This window comes from Ixodes scapularis, unplaced genomic scaffold (assembly GCF_016920785.2).
Source record: "Ixodes scapularis isolate PalLabHiFi unplaced genomic scaffold, ASM1692078v2 PGA_scaffold2__306_contigs__length_199485367, whole genome shotgun sequence".
Classification (NCBI taxonomy): domain Eukaryota; kingdom Metazoa; phylum Arthropoda; class Arachnida; order Ixodida; family Ixodidae; genus Ixodes; species Ixodes scapularis.
In genome coordinates, this window is record NW_024609857.1 from 94,570,817 (window position 1) to 94,589,989 (window position 19,173).

The window sequence follows — 19,173 nt, forward strand, 5'->3', positions numbered from 1 at the left end:
GTATGCCCCCCAACTATACAGCCCACAAAGAAAAGGTTAGAGCACACGTCGTAAGATGCAGTTTCACTGGAAAACAAAATTAGAGCGATACTTAACAGCGAGTGCCTAGTTTTGTTTGTATCTATGCTCTCTGGAAAAGGAAAACACAACTTCGCACCGAGTGGCAAGTGGCGTCGCATGCTTTTGGGAGCTTCTCATTTGCTTGACCGGTGATTAATGCCTTAGATGGGAGATAGAGTGCTTTTAAGTAAAGGAAAGTGACTAGTCTGTGAACTAGAGCGGTGCAATGCTTTGTCGTATGGCACAGACTGGCGCAAGAGAGAAAAGTGCAAAGGAGCGCCAATAGAAATTGTCGCACATACTAGATATTTTGTGATATTAAATTTCTGGTATAGACCCACACCTTTGCCCACACTCAACAAGGGAACACAAGCTTTAAAATGAGTTTTGATAATAACATTTATAATGTGCGCAGTGTAGTAGTATTAATTTAAAAAAACAGCCTGCAAAAAAAAAAAAAAAAATCTTTAGTTTCGTATTTCTAGAACGCACCAAAATATTTTTAAACCTGGGCTCAAGTTACGTGGAATACCCCGTATAGGATTGTGTGAATATTGAAAACATTAGGATATCCAAGTGAATAATGCCATATTCGAAGCATACCTTGAATAGAATAGCACTATTGAGCAACTTCAAATGTTTTTAAGTTCAAAGTATTTCGCAGCTTGAAAATAGATATGAAAATTTCTGGGCTACCTGAGAAAATAAAGATGTTCCACAGCAATGCTCCAGTGTAAAGCGGTAGAGCTGGACACAAACGTAAAGGCATAGCCTCCTTTATACTGACAAAGCCTGGCAGATCGCCACGAGACGCGGCCGCCGAAAGTGAAAAGGTAGAGCGGCAAACGACGGACGAGAGAAAAGTCAAGTAATGGGCGCCCCGCTGCGGGGAGATAGCGAAACACACCTCCTGAGCAATGGAATTACCAGTTCTGAGGAATGGTACTTACCTGAAGTTCGAGCGGGAATTATACGCAGCCTATGGAAGCGCTTACTATGAAGTTTACAAGGAATGTCCGCTCGTGCTCTTTGCATTCCTTGTGCTACCGCTTTTTTTCTTGTCAGGTTTGAAAACCATGTTTTGGGTCCTCGCCGCTGCAGAACCTGTGTGCTGAATACCATATTCCGCGACAAATGTTCTCTGCTACCAGATCCTCGCGCTCCAAATTTGTGACCATACACACTATGGCTCTGTTGTCGAACTGCCAGGCTTTGCGAGTATAGAGGAGGGTATGATAGTGGGCAAACCAGTGAAGCTGCTCTTAAGTGTACCAATGCAAAGCGGTGAAGCTTGATGCGTCCAGCGATGCGCGAACACTACAGCATGAAGGCACATGTGGTAGGTGTGATAATTGTATGTCATGCTGTCATATGGGGAGTGACTCTGTATATCACGGAAGCCACCATCCTGCCATTTTACAAAGTATCCCCCACAACCTTTTAGCTCATTCTCAACTGGTGTCAGCTATTTGTGCAAGCTGATGAAGCATTTGAAGATAACTATTCTGGTAGTTTGCCTACCCACACTACCCTGCTCTGAAAGAGGGCAAAGCACAATTCACAGGCATGCGTGTCCCCTGAGTGCTCGGTGAGAAGTACACTCCACTAAGCTAACTAGCCCCTGAGAAATATATCAAACAATTGAAAATATTGCAAAACTTCGAAGCAGTGCCAGTGTTTGATACGAATGTCAAAGTGAGTAATAAAACTTTGGTTCGATTAAAAGGTTAAAAGGCGCGAACAAACAGGACGAAAAAAGAGACACGTACGACACGGACAGGCGCCAACTTCCAACTGATTTATTGAAACACAAATCATCGTCAAACTCGATCCCAATTGCCTAAACACATGCATTACACACTTCCTTCAAGAAACACAATTTCTTTGGTAAACAGATAGAGATTGCATGCTTACGCATCTGTCAGCTGCTTTGTATATACAGAAAGCTTCAATGCTTTCCTAACTTCGCAGAAGTCTACAAGGATGATCCGGCACTGTAGCTGGGCAGAACCTTTGGGAAAGGCAAATTGACTTTTGGCACAGCATTGGCAGAAATTCCTGATTTCGTTGAAATGTAGCAGAGCGAGGCCTTTGCTTGGGTGTGGTGCTAACAGTGCAGCATTCACTTTGCTGCCAATATACTCGTAAGTATCAGCAATATATCAAATCGACTAGAGGGGATTCCCATTTAAGAGGAACGCAAATACATACAGAGCAATGTGGACAAAGCGAGGAAAACACAACAATTGTTCCACACATTCACGATAAGAGGTTTTTAGAGTTGCGTCTGGTTAATATGGACACCCCACAATATGGAAGAAATTTTCGGGGACTATTCTGTCTCATTAACATAGAAACCCGCAGTCTGGACTATGGACAGCTGCTTTGGAGACAAACTGGAAAAATACATGTCTTTGTCTTGTAATTTTCGATACATTCTCAAAAATAGGTCCCGTAATGCAAGAAAGAGTATAACTGAACCCAAGACGTCGCAGTCCAAGCCTGGCTGTTGGTTGCCAGTCCCGAGATAAGACCTGTGCCCTTAAAGGTGGTGGGGTTATTGCAGACTTTATGCCAAATAGGTGTTTGCACCTTTGTGTCCATACCTGCCAACCTGTGGACTTTTAAATTCGTAAAACTCCCGGGAAGGGAAGGGGTGGAGGGGGGGAGGGAGGAAGAGGAGGAGAGAGGGAGGGGGGTAATAAGAGGCAGGCACTTTTCGGGATGAAGGACGATTTATTTTGTCAGCGATTTTTTTGTTGATTTCGCCAGTTGGCTTATTTTTTCTGCGCTTTTGTTGCTGATTTCGCCTTTAGAAAGTTCTCCGAGTACACTTGTTCGAAGCACGCCCCATTTTGATGCCCCCTTACCATGAGCAGGTTTCCGAGGGTCCTGTCAGCAACTGAGGAGCAGAAAACTGTCCGGGTGTTGTTTCAGTGCTGAACAGTCTTTCACATTCAGCATTGCTATGGGGAATTGTCAAGATCCCCACATGAACACTGCAATCCCATGGAATTTGAACGTTCCGTTGACACTTCAAATGTCCCCTACCTGTGCCCACTGTATGTTACTCCTTGATTCGTTTAATATAGCCAACGAAACATTATATGCTTGCAGGTTGGCGAACTAAACTTGGAGCACAACCATTGCCTCATCCTTTGATCCATCACTCTGCTGAGGCAGCAGTGCAGGGAATGCCGTAATAAAATGGCATGTGCTGCTGAACGATGAGGTGTCCAACGACTGCAGTTGGGCAACTTCAGCCGCCCTGAGGTCGACGTTTTCCAAGGGAAACTTGTTCCGGATGTAATCGCATGCCATTGCAAAGTACAAACGTACAGCAGAAAAGAACTCTCTCTCATTTGGCCTGAGCCTTTCAACAACAGAATATGTCATGCTACCAATGACAAGGTTCTTATTGTGTCTTTGGTTCTCCACAGCTCCATAAGCCAATGTCCATAAGCCATTAGCTCGGTTCTCGTGGACAGGTCGGGGCCAACTTGTTTAGAGCAGTCTCTATGGCAGTTTCCCAACTGAGTGGTTTAGTAACGTTGCAAGAAACCAACGTGCGCAGTCAAACACATGAAGAAAGGCTTTGGGCTTTGGATTGGTTTTGGATCCATGGCCACCAGCCAGATAAACGGATAGTAAAATCCACGACACTGCCGTGGACGATACCTGTCGCCCTCTTGTGGCACCAACAGCAACTTTACAAAAAAAAATTTATATTTTTTGTTTTTCGTAAAATTTGAAGCAAGATTTGTAAAATCGTAAACTTAGTCCCAATTCATACATTTTACAAAAGATTCAGAAGAGTTGGCAGGTATGTGTGTTGCCTTAGGTCATGAAGTACATGCATGAGGAATCGCATTTACCTATCCTTTGTACCCTGACTGCAGAAAAGGCAAGGCCAGATGGTTCCCTGGTCGGTTACAACACAAACAAGACAACGTCGGGCGAGAGGCTGAAGCAGTCGGGGACCCTGGCAATTGTAAAAAGTAAACAAAACGTTTCGTGCTACTAAAATAAAAAAAAAGTTTACAATTTTTTGTAATGCTGAATTAGAGTGCAGCTCTCGTGGAGGAGGAGAGGGTATGCTCCTCCCCTAAATGTTTGCTATATTTTTCGCTAAATTAAGCGAAAATTTCCCCACTAAATTTAGCGGGAAAATTTTACCCCCGTGACGTTATGAAGGAAAACGTCCCATAACGCAACATGGTTACGGCGACCAACCCGGAAACTGGCTCCTGAGACCTGCCTTCTAAAAAAAGAAAAAAAAATTTTGGTGGTGTAGCTCAGCTATGCGAGAATATACCGTACGTAGCGTGAGCTTATGCGCACACAATGAGAGGCGCTATCAAGCGGCTCCGGTGCAGCGTCAGACTTGGCTACTGCACAATGGAGGCGCACAGCTGGGCATGTGGCGGCGCCAGTGCGTCTGCCACGGCTATGACGTCACCCCTCTGGAATGCGCAAACCAGCGAGGCGGGCCACGCCCGCCTCTCCGGCTCTCATAATGAGCCGTGCTCATTATGCGGAGCGCGCAGCGCCAGGCTCATTATGCAGAGCTCCGTTGCCACGCGCTCCACATAATGAGCACGGCTCATTACGAGGGCCACGCGAAACTGCTCAACCTTGGCCAGTGTAGCTAACGCTACAAAACTTTCCGCCTTTCTATTCTGGTGAAGAAAGAAGAACAGTGAAGCTGTGCTATGGTGGTAATGAAGTAATGGCCGGCCGCAAATCGGTAAGGTGGAAAGGTTGCGTCATCTATGAGCGATGGTGGCAACCAGACAATTGGCGAGCTGGTTGCCGCCGTCGCTCAAAGATGGCGGCAGCTGTCGTCATTTGTTTGCCGACGGACACAATACTGGGGAAACAAGCCCTTAAGAGCTCCGCTGTTAAAAAAAAGAAGGGTGCAAATTCAAGAGCGAGACATCCTCGGAACTTTTGCAATATACGGGAGTGCAAAGCCAGAAGAACCTTGGCATCGATGTCGCTAAATCGACGGTGCACGAAATTTTAGAAGAATCCGACAAATGGATGAGCAAGGCAAAAGCCAGCCTGATGTGTTCTGCCTTCTGGACACAAAAAAGCTCGAAAGTGCTAATGTAAACTTGCATCTCAATTTTTTTGCCTAAACAAACAGTGTTTGTTTTCTGGACTTCATAAACAACAATTGTCTCTGGTCTTGATTCATTATGGACAACTCGTATTATGGACACTTTCTGGGGAACGAAGGTGTTCATAATGACAAGACATGACTATATTCCTCAGTCACTCTCACTATGAGGTTTCAATGAAACAAAATGGAAAAGGTGGTACTGAAAAGACAATATATTAGTTCACATTTGAAGACATGCCTCGATGAGGCAGCAAGTTAGTTTATTCCTGTGTCCCATTTTTAGTTTGAAGTAAAATCGGTCACTGTGTTGATGCATTACCATGCCGCCTCCCAAGCTAGCAAAAACACGGCCACAGTGACTCAACAAAACAGTTGTCCACCAAAGGTCACAGCACCCCATCACACAGCCATCCAAAACATTTCCCAAACTGTGACCATCACTGACACAACTTGCCATTGAGCTATGAACATTGCTCAAGACAGCATAGCTATTTTTTTGTGGGACCCCACCACACACCCGGCATATCTTTTGCCACACAAACAAAATGTCCCACTTAAATGTCAACAATAACATCGGATGAAAATGCGGAATATAAATATTGCACGTCCGTCTCCTGGCCTGGTCCCGAGGAGTCCTCATTGCCACATGCTGCCTACTGCACTGCATCCATGTCCCAGTGACGTAGCAGACTTGCCTCTATTGCGTAGCTGGTTCAGCAGATGGGCCTGTCATGAATGTTCATCACCATGGCATGACAAAGCCTTCCAATAAACTTCTTGCCCCACCAGCCTTGGCACTGTTCACACGCCATGGAGACCTCCGAGGTGAGACACTAGTTCCATGTTACTAAATTGCACAGCCCTGCAGTGAACAGATCACCCTGTATCCTTGCCGACATCTTCAAGGTCACCAGTCTCGAGGTCCAGGTATCTGCACATAATCAACAATCGCTGTAGCAAAAAGTCACAGAATCCACCATTGGGTGAATTACACAGGATTTTGACCTTCCTGTTTCAGCTCTGTTCAATCATGTATACTTCACTGGGTCCAGTACAAATAGCTTCATTGTTTAACACAAGATCACGGTAAGGCTAAAAAGCTTTTAGTTGCAAGGGCAGCCAAATGAAAACCTAATAAAAATGTTTCTCTCGATTTTGCCTCTAAAAACATTCTCCCCAGATGAGCAATGTTCATCACTGTTTACCTGCTGCAGTGATGTGATTGGTTGGAGCGGCTCAACGTTTGCCGCTCCAACTCCATCGCATTGACTGTGCTAACGATTGCGCCTCACGTCGCACGCTGGAGTTGAAGAGATTTCGGCGACTTGGCTGATTTGAAAGTTTGGTGGCGAGTTTATTAAATATGTAGATATTTTCTAAATATCAAAAATGAAGCGGAGTTGCCCTTTAAGAAAGAGTGACACATCTTCTTATGCAGGTACGTAAAATTGTCCTAGAGAGCTGAAACTTTGCACAGTACACCTACACGTGATGTTGAATCTCCTCTGCAAATTTCATACCGATCACCTGAATAGTTCAGAAGTTCAATTTGTAGCCAGTAGAAATCATGATATAAATTACAAATTGCCGTAGTGCATACACCGACGTGCGGTTTACCAACACGGCACTTTGCCCGCAGATGCGCAGAATGTGGACAGAAGCGGCCGAACTCTGTGTTTTTGCCGTTGCCAGTACTTCACTCTTCATTTCTTTACTTCATTTGTTGTGGCATTTGGTACCCGCACATGCGCAGAAAGTATGTGGACAGAAGCGGCCGAGCTCCGTGTTTTTGCCGTTGCAGTACTTCATTCTTCATTTCTTTACTTCATTTGTTGTGGCATTTGGTGCCAACGAACCTCGTATGTGATGCTGGACCATTTGGGCTAGCTACCAGACCTTAAACGTCAGCAGTACAGACAAAGTGCGTTGTTGGCGTTGCACAAGCAGACTGCATTGATAGCGTTGCTTTCGACAATCCTAATTGGCGCTTCGACAAAAAATTGGTGCCACTAAGGTCGATGGCTCATGTCATTGTTTATGTGATGATTTCAACAAACTAGTTTACAGCCTGCACAATTCAGTCATACAAGTCTCTTGATCTGTAAAACTACAGCACAAGTATGAATGTGAAATAACCCTTTGAAGGAACCGCATAAATTGCTATGTTGACCTATCGTGCTACGATTTATTACAGAAGTGATCTAGATGGTGCATTAATTATATAAAAGTATGAGCCCCCTCACTGAAAGGGGCACTGAAGTCGATTCTGAGATCATCTTTTTGTGGTGACACCTCAATCTAGACACTCTAAGCATCTCAACAAACCTGAAATTGCAATCATGTGTAGGTTATTTACTCGTTAAAAGCGTGTTCAAAGATTGGGACAAGCCCTTTTTGGGAAGAATTTTCTTCCAAGTGAAGTGGCCGACGAAAGGCGCTTGTCGGCAAGCTGCAAGCTATGGCTTCGCCCGCGGAGAAAAAGGTCAGTCTTATCCGAATCTGTACAATCAGGCTCTCTTCGAAAGAAGTTATAATAAAATCATTCGGAATTTGTGCGTACTGTTGGGCTTTCATTGGTCCACACAATGTAGTCCGCAAGAAAAAAAGAGTCCACATGCTTTTCTCTTGTCCCGAGATGAAAAGGCAGTTATGTAATATAAGACTTTGTGTATGCGTGAATTAACACCTTTTAAACAATATAAGATCAAAAACGACCTTTTCCAAAAATGACTTCAGTGCCCCTTTAAGTAAACAACACTTTTTGTGGGTGAATTCCCCGCCCCTTTTTGCGCCGTATCAACAGCATTTTGGGCCAACGTGGTGTTTATTATGACTGAAGAACGGAGGGAATGGGAAGGAAGTAAATTTGGCTTATGTATTATCTGCTTCCCTTTGCCAAAATATACAGTGGCCTAAAATGTAATTTTTTTCTTTCTTCTTTTTTTTTTTACTAAGGTGAGCTCTGCTCAATAATACAGCTAAAAATGGCCCATGTTATTGAAAAGAGATGGTTAAAGTGCAGGCGAGCTGGTGGTTGAAACCTGGAACTGTATTCAAAAAAGGAAAAAAAAGTTAGGAAATAGAAAAAAAGGGACAGGCAACGTCTCCAGTGATGTGATTGGCCTAAGCCGTTTTGGAGCATCTTTCGGAGCAGCCAAAACAGTGTTTTGGAGCAACAAAAGTGTACTTTGGAGCAGATACTCCTAGAAAAATAAAATATTTGTTTCAAGGGCTGGACAAACGAAGGACACTTTCTTCACCACAGTAAACATATTATAGTCAAGTTAGACCACCTGGGATTCTTTCAACATATAACTGAAATGCCAATGACATGAAATATATTGCAATGTTTCAGTAAAATGATGCATATATATGTACCTGCTATAGATAAATAAGAACCAAACTGCATCTAGTAAAATTTATTTTAAAGTGACCAGCTTAGTATTAAATATCACAGCATTAGGTTGACTAGTTATATAATAAATAGAAGCAGTCTCTAACTGTTGATACGCGTGACCACTGCAGTACAATGCGAAATTGTCATGCGAGCGGGAATAGCTGTTTGATCGAAACCATGCCACTCCGCTCCGTCGCCAACTGGTTGCCAAAATTGTACACAAAATGTAACTGTCCACCATATGACAAAAAACAGCCCAGCCGCACGTGCTTGCCAGAGCGGCTGGCGAGGTATAAGCTAAACACACAGAAAAAAAAAAAAAAAAAAACTTGAGCACATTGATGCAAGACATTACGAGCCAGGGACAAAAAGTTCTTGGAGCGCTTTGTGCAACGACTGAACTTGAGACAAACAAGCGCGCTGTGCGAGTTCAGCGTAACAGATATTGCCTTCTTTGCTTTAGCTCATTTCTCTTCACCAACCCTTTCGCGGCAGATTTTTCATTGGTTCTTTGGCGCAGGCTTGGCGCAGATTACCCATATGTTGGCAAAATGTAGGAGGATGTAGCAGGGTTAGCACCTTGGCGCAATTGGCGCAGCAATCACATCACTGCGTCTCAATTTCATTCCACCTGTGTGCTAAATTTACATCGGTGTACTTTAACCGTTTAACCCCCAGGTCCGAGCTGTGTTGTCATTAGAGTTTGTACAAATATCACCAAGGACGAGTCAACCTCGTCCACCCTTATGCTGTGGCACTCTCTGCGCCAAAAACAAGTTACAATAAAAAATTAGTTTCGGTTTCTTTTTTCAACACAAGAAGATGGTAGAAGTCAAGAAAACAAAAAGTGTTTTGCACATTTGCAGTGTGTTTTGCCCAAGAACGGTGATTTAAAAATGGCGCCATGCATAAGGAATGCTGACAACGGTGATGTCTCCAGAAAAAGAGCAGTTTCTTGCAGCAGTTCGGAGAGTAGCGATGCTGAAGGCCTCGAATTTGTCTCCCAAAGTTAGTCTCACATTGCTTTTGAAGACAAGACGACCTCAGACGACGAGAGCGGCCATCATAATGTGCTTCTGAAGACTTCAGATTAAGTAGGTTGACTCCTTTCACGGGAGGTAGAAAAGGTTGCGGGTAAACGCCTCGGAATCTTGCCTGTGAATGTCAAGGTGGTATTTATAATATTCCTTTGGCATGTGGGTTTTCATACATAGGTCAAACTGGATGTTATGTTGATGAGCGAATCATGAAGCACAAAAGGTGTGTTCTCCTGCAGTCCCCAAGTTCAGACACTTTAGAACATTTACAAGTTTGCCACAACTGTCCACCACGGTGATTGTCCATGACGGTGATAAGCCGAGAGCGAGATCAGTTTTAACGCGTAGTAAAAGAAACTCTTAGTATTGTTTTTGCTGGAAATTGTGTAAGTGCCTCGTTGATAGTGACTGACAAGTAAGTACAAACTTTTTTGCAAATGTTTTTCAGTACATTGATTTTGGCAAGTGCGGAAGCGTGGAGGGCATTTCTTCTTTTGTTTGCTCTTTCTGAGTCTGGGGGGGTGTGACTTGGTGCAAGGGTTCTTGGCGTCGACTGCGGTGTACCCATATAAAAGGGTGTGGGTTTAGAATAAACCTTCAGCAGTGTTCGAGACGTTGTGTATGTCGTTGTCTTTTTCATGTCCTTTTCCTCTCCGGTGTTTCAGGTTTTTGTTAGGTCTGCAATTGACCAGATTGCCTGTACTTTCACTCTCCTCTCAGTAATCACTTTTTAAAATGCACGCAATAGGACCTCATCTATAGTGCGTTAAGAACTATCCCATGCACACAGGGATGACTTACATGATTATGCTTCCTGTAGCAGATCCTCATGCTTGTGGTCGCCAGTGGTCACTCCCTCTTGGCTCGCAAAACAATGAAACAGTGATTACAGGCACTTATTAGCAAGAAAACCATTATATCCTAAAGCACATGAGTTCAATACTAAACAAAAAATGGTTCATCGCGGGAACTGCAACTGCAATATGCAAAATAACAAAATAAGCACGTAACAGGTGATTCGAGGTGGTATGGTTACACATTAACTTAGAAATAACCTGTCTGCATCAATCTGAAATTAAACTGCCAAGCTCTGGCTGTTAAAACACTTTTTCAATTAAGGTCAGCTGATAGCATAAGCCACCTGTTGGAGAATGGCAAGGGATGCCCCTCTTGCCTTTAGCTCGAGCACCTTTTGACATTCTCCAAGGTGGAAAGAGCTGCACATTCTTGTGCAGTAATATCGAAAATAAAAGAGCACCGCTTGCAGCAAGGGGGACACGGAATTAATGGGCGTGTCGAGGCACTATGATAACAGGTTAAATTAAATAAAAAAACCTTTCCACATAATTTGAAAATAAAATACTGTTACAATTAACGTCAGTCTATAACAGAAGCCAACTGTTGGAGAGTGGCAAGAGATGCCCCTCTTGCCTTTAGCTCGAGCACCTCTTGACACTCTCCAAAGCAGAAAAAGCTGCACATTCTTCTGCAGTAATATCTAAAATGAAAGAGCACCGGTTGCAGCAGCAAGGGGGACACTGAATTAATGGGCAGTGTCGAGGCACTATGATAACAGGTGTAAATTAATTAGAAAACCTTTCTACATAATTTGAAAATAAAACACTATGATTAACGTCAGCCTATAACAGAAGCCGACTGTTGGAGAATGGCAAGGGATGCCCCTCTTGCCTTTAGCTCGAGCACCTCTTGACATTCTCCAAGGTGGAAAGAGCTGCACATTCTTGTGCAGTAATATTTAAAATTGAGAGAAAAGTGCTGGTTTCGGCACCTGTTGGAAGATGGTAAGAGATGCCCCTCTTGCCTTTAGCTCGAGCATCTCTTCACATTTTCCAAAGTGGAAAGAAATCCAAGCTGTCAAACACACCATCCCTTTTTGCAAGAGGAACACTGCCCCTTTTTTTGTAGTCCAATTGTCACAACTACTGATATGCAAAGTAGTCATGGTCCTTGAGGGCCAGCACAGACGTGCTCGGAACATCTTCAGGGAGCTGCGCGGATGCCGCTCTTTCTGTAGAAACTCGTCTGGCTACAAGGCCCTCCATGATTTGCTGCTGCTCCAATCTGGTGGGAGGTTTGCCATGCATGGGACCAGAACCAGGGCGTTTCCTTTTGGTGGGAAAGTACCGTGCTTGTTTTTCCATCTTTTTGTTGTGCGGGATTACCCTAGGTTTTAAAGAAGTCTCATCTGGAGGAGAAGTCTCATCATCTGGAACAGAGTCAAGTACTTCTTGGATCTTGATAAGGTGTTTCAACACCAAGGAGCTTGAAGAGCTTGGCAATTTCTTCCTGGGGAGGGACTTGTTCACTCCACTCAGTGCTAAACGTATCTTGTCCTCTAAATTTGGTTGAGTCTTCTGCATCCCTACCTCAATACTCTGCCGAATGTCATCCAAGAGAGTCTGTGGCTCATCATCCAACGTAAAGCCTGTTGCTTCACGTGTAGTTGATGGCATTTCTACATCTGGCTCGGTGTCGGCCTCCTCCACAGTCGTCGCATGAAGCCCCAGGTAAGCTACTGCGTGAATGTGCTTGCACATTGACGCTGAAATCAGGCTGTCATTGCAAGTGCACTTGTAACTGTCGATACAGATGTCACAGTCCTTGCAGCGAAGCACGCAACTCTGGCAGGGATCGCCCTTCTCAACATGGTAGCTTCTCTCTGCCTGGGACTGGGACTTTACAAGCCAGCCATTGCCATTTTGCAGCTGTTCTACATCTGATGCAGGAATTTTCATCCCTTCCTGGTGCCTCCGAAAAAGGGCTGCATCATGCCGATTCGTTTTTCCTTTTACGAGCGACTTGAGACGCTTGTAGAGGCGGTCACGGGTCAGTTCGAAGAGAATCATCAACAGCTTGTCGAGCCTCTGGTTGTGAGTTCCATGCATGTAGTGTGACTTCAGGTCCTTGTGCATTGCCTCCAGGTGGTTGTTAGTATTAAAAGGAATGCCCTTTCTGAAGCAGAGCGCCCACTGTTCTGCTCTGCCACCATAGTAGCGCTCGAAGTACTGAAGAAACTCCTGTACTTGTTGAATTAGTTTCGGATCAGCCTCTTCACTTAGTTTCTGACAGAGAAAGCCTGTCAGAGCTTGTTGAAATTGACCCTCATCTTTGGAATTTCTCAGCGCCCACAACTCGTCGCGAAGACGGTCACGGGTTTGCTTATCTTGGACTGACTGCAACTTCTGAGTCCAGTTGCGGTTTACATGCCAGGAGCAGAGCATGCGATGTTGGGCACGGCCCATCACTTCCTCCCATGCATTACCATATGCGGCAGCATCATCGGACATGAATGCTTCGCATGCGAGGTTGCCAATTTTTTCCTTTATGGCTTTAAAGAAGCGTTTCATGGTCTCGGTGTCTAGTTTCTTTGAGATCAAATATGCACATGGCATGCCTGATTGATCTTCTGCAACTGTCATGAGGGTCGTCAGTTGCAGGTTGTGGCCATTTGTATTATGAGTGGAGTCAATGCACAAGAACTTGGGGCCCAGCTTCGTGAGGAGTTCTTTCTGAGGGGCAGTCATCAGGGCAAGCTCAAAGGTCTCTTTTTCTTTTCCTTCCTCCATGTCAAAGTACAGCACTGGGGAATCTGACTGTTTGTTCAGTTCCTCCACCCACATTGAGACACTTTTAAACTGATCCTTGTGCCGTCGCTCTTTCGTCAGAATTTCATGCTTGACGGAGATGTTGCCAATGTCTTTCATTGAGAGCAAATGAAGCCTGCCCATCTCACTGCCAGCGGAAGAACGTGCATCTACCAGAACCTTACGGGCGGGGATGCCTTGCTTTAGTTTATCAGCTAAAGCCTCCCTCTCAGTCGTCGAGAGGCGCTGGTGCTTCAGTTCCTTCGGGTGGCCGTAGTGTTCTGACTGGTACTCTACTGTCACCTTCCCATCTTTCTCTGTTGCTTGAATTGTGGCTAAGCATTGCACATTAGTCTTACAACTGCCCTGAGTTTTCAGTTGTCGTTTACCTTGGCTGGTGCTCTGAACTGGTCCAGAGCGGTGGCAGTAGTAGTACCTTGTCAGGACATTGTTATCTGATGGTTTTTTGGGTCCGTTGTGGAGAACGAAATGAACATGCTCTCTGCTTTCCTCAGCCTCCCTCCAGTCACTGAATTCTGGCAAGCAGAGAAAAAAGAAAGCTTAAAAGGAAATGGCCTGAATGAAGAGTAGTACATCAGTCACATCACATACTTCCCTGCTTCAAAACATACTTTCTTTTTCACTAAATATACACCCTAACCAGACTTAGCTGTAGCATGTGGTCCATGGTTTGTTTGTGCTCCCAATGCCCACACAGTAGGTGCACTCCAAAACACTGCAGTCTGCAAAAACAGGTTCACTGAGCCCCACATGTGTGGTGTTTGCAAGTGCACCTGCTAAGTGAGTGACGGGAGGACAGAACAACCAGAAACCAAAATGCATCTTGTTTATTCATAAGTTGAACGCAAGTGCGCACAACATCGGACAGAGCACAAGTTTCTATGGCTGTGTGTCGACTGCGCATATTTCACAAAACATAACGAATCTTCGGTTAATTAAACACTAAGAATTTTATTCGCGAATCGAATTATCCGAGAGATTACTATTCGATTTGTATTCAGATATTAAAGTATTCATACACCCCTAGGAAAATGTCAAGTCTCATTATAGTGGCAGTAACAAGAGCAGCTGAAAAACCCTAGTATGTTAGTACCACATAAACTGTAGACATGAGATATATGCTTACGATAAAATTCCGAGATGCCCCAGCCCTGAAAGGTAAACCACCCCTGTTTTTTAGCTTGATTAGCTGTTTTCTTTTAGCTAGCTATGGGAATATAAAGAACCATTACCGACTGGCAAGTAGAGCCATCATTGCTTCACACTGAAAGTCGGCCCACTCCTTATTTTCACCCAATTTACTCCACACCTCAGATAGCCGTACTTCCATCATGCATACCCGTGGCAACGGCGAAAGCCCCTACAATCAGGTGTGCCAGGTTTGTGTAGTAACCGCAAGCTTTAGCGCCAGTGCACGAGTGCCAACTCAAGGAATAAAAATTTACATTTGATTTTGTCTTAGAAAGGGCTCAGACGGTCATTCAACTCTTTCTTGACCTACCACACTATAACGTAACGAGGAAGTAAAGTATGTTAGCACACAAATGATTTAGTGCTAAATCATTTGTATGCGGTTAAATCCTTCTCCAAGACGTTATAAGGTACGTATGGTGGAAGTATGGCTATTCCCAAGCGCAGATGTGCTTTAGGAGGCGATCCTGTTGATGTCCTGATCTGAAAGTCTTGTTAGTAAAGTAACACGCCTTAAAGAAAGCTGAAGTGGTTCTTAAAAATATAGTTGGAGGTGAATATTTACTTGAATCCAAATGTGACAATTATTTGGTGCAAAATTATTGGCAAACGTAAGAAATCCATGTCCCCCATTCACCATTTACGACGTCAAATATAGACTTTCGGCTACGCAGCGCGTGCCGCTCCATGAGGGTTTTTTTATAATTTTCTTGAAACTCGCTTCGTGGAATTACGTTTCGTAGACAACTTTTCAGGGACACGCGTTTCGTCAACACAATCGTTTTATCAATGCTCGTTCTGCGAATTGCATGCTGTAGGGACATTTCGTCTAGTGTGCATCATAAGGGTGCGCAATAACCCACCCACCTGCCTGCGTTCACGCCGCTTCGCAGCGACAGTCTGCGGCGGCTTATTACAAAAATGTTAACCCACTTGACCGACGCTGCACAAGACTGTCACGGCAACATTCTCATGCAGCTTATTACAAATAACAGGTGTGTCATCCTCTCAACGACATAAGAGGATGACACACCGGGCGACAGCGGTGCCTCAATCTGAGCCCTGGGCCTCGGTTCCTTGGAGGCGGCAGCTTCTACTTTGACTGGGCTACCTCCTTGGAGCCTGATGCTTTGACTCCAGTGGGTCCCAGTGAGCAACAGCGCCATCATGTTCCTGGGGCTTTTTCATGCACCGATCGAACGGTATGCCAGATCCCCATGGCTCGCTGCTAACCCACCCAACCCACCTCGACTAAATCTGGACTTCTGCGAATCGGTCTGCCATCCTCTCCAATACCAAAAATCCATGTCGTCGTCATCGCGCATGTATGTACTCATCACATTTTCATGTTCACTAGACGCGGCACCGTGGCCCTCCATGGTACTGGGTGCTGCTTTTCCGTGGCTCTCCAGAGCAAAATAAATAAAGAGTAATGAAAGACTAAAGACATTTTGCAATGAATTGATTGCCACCTCTCCAGGAGCACGCTGAGTGTGCATAAATTTGATCAGTGCATTCAGTGCACGAGCTTTTTGAGGACCATGCACTTGCACAACGAAAGAGCTCTGTACATGACGTCACAAGCTACAATTTTGAAAGCCCTTTTCAGAGGGGAACTAAAGAATAAACTCGTACTGCGTGGCAAGTTTTAAGCATCTCGTAAACAATTCGCACAAAAGACGAGTGAGGGACAGGACAAGCGGTACTATCGAAAAGAGTGGGGCATTTTGAGATTCAAAGGAAGGCAATGTTGCATTTTTATGCACTAGATTCTAGAAAGGTGAACAAATCCCCTAAACGAAAAAAGGAAATTAAAAAAAAAAAAAAAAAAAAATTAACAAAGCGACTTTCTTCTTGTACTTCTCTTAACACGCATTAAACAGTCAGTCGATACTCGATAGTAACGCTTGTGCGTCTCTGTTGTTATCCTTTATTTTTTTATTTTTTTTTTTGCAATGTTTTCGAGATGATCACACTGGCCCAACAACACACTTTTAATTTCCAATGCGACAACATGAGTAAAGCTATACGCACTCCGGAGTGCGCTTCGCGCGGAAATGGCTATACGCACTCCTCCGAGAGATCATGCCGCTCGGGCCACCCTTTTCGAACGGCGCGTGAATCACTGGGGCGCTCGTTAACACAGCCCCCCGCCTGCGTTCACGCCGCTTCGCGGCGACAGTATCGGCTGCTAATTACTAAGCGTAACCAGTACACGCCGCTTCGCGGCGTCCAGCCGGCAATCCAAGCCCCGCTGTCCCCGATCGCACCTCCGGAAAGGGAGTCGATACCATTTAGTTCTGCAAAGTTTCTCGACAACATTCGATTTTTTTTTTTTTACTGTTCATTGCAAAAAAGGAAATGTCGTAAATATCGCCAAATGCCTCAACAAAACAAAATGTTTGAGAACAAGAAAAAAAAAAAGTAGGCCCACCGCGGATCGAACCCGCGTCCACTTGCGTATGAAGCGGACACCCTAACTGCCCTAACCACTACGCCATGGCACCGCCTAGGAAACTAGTTGTGTCCACTCTTTTTTGTAGGAGAAAAGCGGAGTGCGTATAGCCATTTCCGTTCGAAGCGCACTCCGGAGTGCGTATAGCTTTACTCCGACAACATATCGAGAAAAGCGAGCGCCACTTACCTTTCAACGAATCGAACTCTAACTTCTCGCGCCTCGCGACGAACCCGTGTTTCGCTTCAAAGTGGAGCAGCAAGCCCCCATGGAACGCAAAAGAAGCCGTTGGACACAGATCGCATGCAAGGCGGCAACGGCGAAGGGGAAATGTGACCCAGCTCTTGTCAGATTCCCCGTGGACCTCCTTTAAGTGCCTCTTTAAGTTGTAAATTTTCTTGAAACGCTTATCACAAATCGTGCACTTGTACTTATCTGGGTCGGTCTTAGAAGAAACACCACCGCTTCCTCCAGGTTCCGCGGGTTCCGCCATAGCGAGGAAAGACGAATACGAGCAGACCTAACTTCTTAAAATTTAGGTTATCACCCTAACCGGTAGTGTGCTGCATCTGAATTAAGCCACGCAACACGGTTATGCGAGCACAATAATAATAATAATAATAATAATAATAAGTAAGGACGGCGGTTTTACGAAGTGATAAAGCGTTATATCGCTAGCACAGCTAACATACACAAAAGCTACGGGGCAACCACTAACGATCCAAATTTTAAACTGAGAACCGTTACCACCGTTATTACGGTTGAAACTTGAAAACAGCGAGGCCAGGGTGGCGCCAGTGGGCGGGTCATACGTGATACTATCATGATATAGGATGGTCGAGAAATAAACCAGTTAGCTGAGTTTCAGACGTCCCTTTCTGTGTCTGATCCTTCTACTAAAAAGTTTCTAATTACTTCAACCACAGCCTCAGGTGTTATATGGCATGATTATTATCATCATCATCACCACCACGCAAACAGATTCCCTACGAGCGGTTTTCCCTACGCTGGCGTTGTCCCCAGATCTAGGCACGGGCAGATCTCTGGATAGGCGCTCGCCTATATAGTGCTCTAGTTGAGAGGAGAGAAAGGAAGGAGAATGGCTTCAAACTTCTACAAACTTCGGGGTTTTCACAATGCAGAGAGAAGCAGTGCTAGCAGAGTTCAAGCGGTCTCCCCACAGCGCAGTGAAGCAAATCAAACGAACAAATTGCACTGTTTTTACAGGTCCGGTAGCGCGTCTTCTACCCGGACGTAGACTGGACTCTCCAAACGCAGCTTTGGTGCCCATTGCGAAAATTCTTAGGCATCGCCAACTTTAAGAAAAGGAACACAATCAAAAATAACTTGAACCGGAACGGGGGACGCTCATATTCTACACAAAGAAAAATAGACGGGTGGGTTATTGTCTAAGCTATAGCACCCCCTATACCTTAGATATAGGGGGTGCTAGTTTGAAACTCCCAGTTCTGACTGTTCTGCTTCTACATTCTGTTCTTTTACTGTATGATTGTATCTAACGGGCTTCACAATATCCACGTATGTTTTCTAAACTTTTCATCCTTCTTAAGCTTTTTGTTTATATATATATATATATCAGGGGACCTAATGTACACAAAAAGTGGCGCATTTGAGCGTTGAAAAAGAGAATTTAACGTGTTGTTTTTTGCGCGTATGAAAAATTGTCAATAAAAGGCTTAAAAATCGTTGTTTTTAGTCTTGGCTATTTTGGGCTATATTTCTTTTATAGATTTGGCTATATTTGGGCTATACCTCCCAGCCGTTTGGCGGTTTTTTGTTGGGACCATCTGGCAACACTGACTGGTACAAATTTTGGTCGTGCTTGAAAGTTGAAACTCCGCGGTCGGTGACGGTTGCTCGTGTTCGAATTTGTCCGTTGTATTTGAAGAGTAATTTAAAAAGTAAGTGCTCTTTCGTAAAATCTGTCATTGGGGGTATTTCACGTGTCTCGTTCTTTAAGCATTCCTTGGAAATAAGCTCATAGTTGTGCCCAATGCCATTGTAAGTTTCCCGCGGCTTTTCGTGGTGCCTCCAACGCTCCAGCCACATCGGTCAGTAACGTGAATGAATCGATAAAAGTCGGAAAAAGTGATTCCATTTCATGGCGCGAGTTATTCATAGTGATAAAGAAACAAACATCATGTGCCATTCGATATAGCGGTAACCGTTAGCGTGGTCGTTCATATTAAGCGTCCTGCATTCATGGCTGATAGGGCCTTCGCTGAGATTGAACTGACGAGCAACTCACGTTACAAAGATAG

The 19,173-nt window shown here is 44.6% G+C and overlaps 2 protein-coding genes across 3 annotated transcripts in view; one reads left to right on the plus strand and one right to left on the minus strand.

Moving 5' to 3' along the window:
* Positions 1–5,379: 5,379 nt before the first annotated feature.
* Positions 5,380–17,781, minus strand: LOC115324092. 2 transcript variants are annotated; one of them, XM_040208109.3, is made up of 4 exons: positions 17,081–17,684; positions 12,906–13,760; positions 10,421–12,863; positions 5,380–6,116 (listed from the first exon to the last, which is right to left on the minus strand). In XM_040208109.3, the coding sequence occupies exons 1-3, from the start codon at positions 17,382–17,384 to the stop codon at positions 11,560–11,562; spliced, it is 2,463 nt and encodes an 820-aa protein (XP_040064043.1). In that variant the 5' UTR covers positions 17,385–17,684; the 3' UTR covers positions 5,380–6,116; positions 10,421–11,559. The 2 variants fall into 2 exon arrangements, with proteins under 2 accessions (XP_040064043.1, XP_040064042.1); XM_040208108.3 differs by having other exon boundaries at positions 10,421–13,760; positions 17,081–17,781.
* Positions 17,782–18,919: 1,138 nt separating this feature from the next.
* Positions 18,920–19,173, plus strand: part of LOC120838262 (structural maintenance of chromosomes protein 4) — a 68,580-nt gene continuing 68,326 nt past the window's right edge. The window contains exon 1 of the mRNA XM_040208097.2: positions 18,920–18,963. The gene's annotated coding sequence lies outside the window, so the exon portion shown is untranslated. The remainder of the gene's footprint in view (positions 18,964–19,173) is intronic.

Excerpts from the sequence above, each read along its gene's own strand:
- LOC115324092 (XM_040208108.3), bottom strand. The coding sequence starts at position 17,384 with ATGGCGGAACCCGCGGAACCTGGAGGAAGCGGTGGTGTTTCTTCTAAG. Across the intron at positions 13,761-17,080 it reads AGAGTTCGATTCGTTGAAAG|AATTCAGTGACTGGAGGGAG; the intron begins GTAAGTGGCGCT and ends TCTGCTTGCCAG.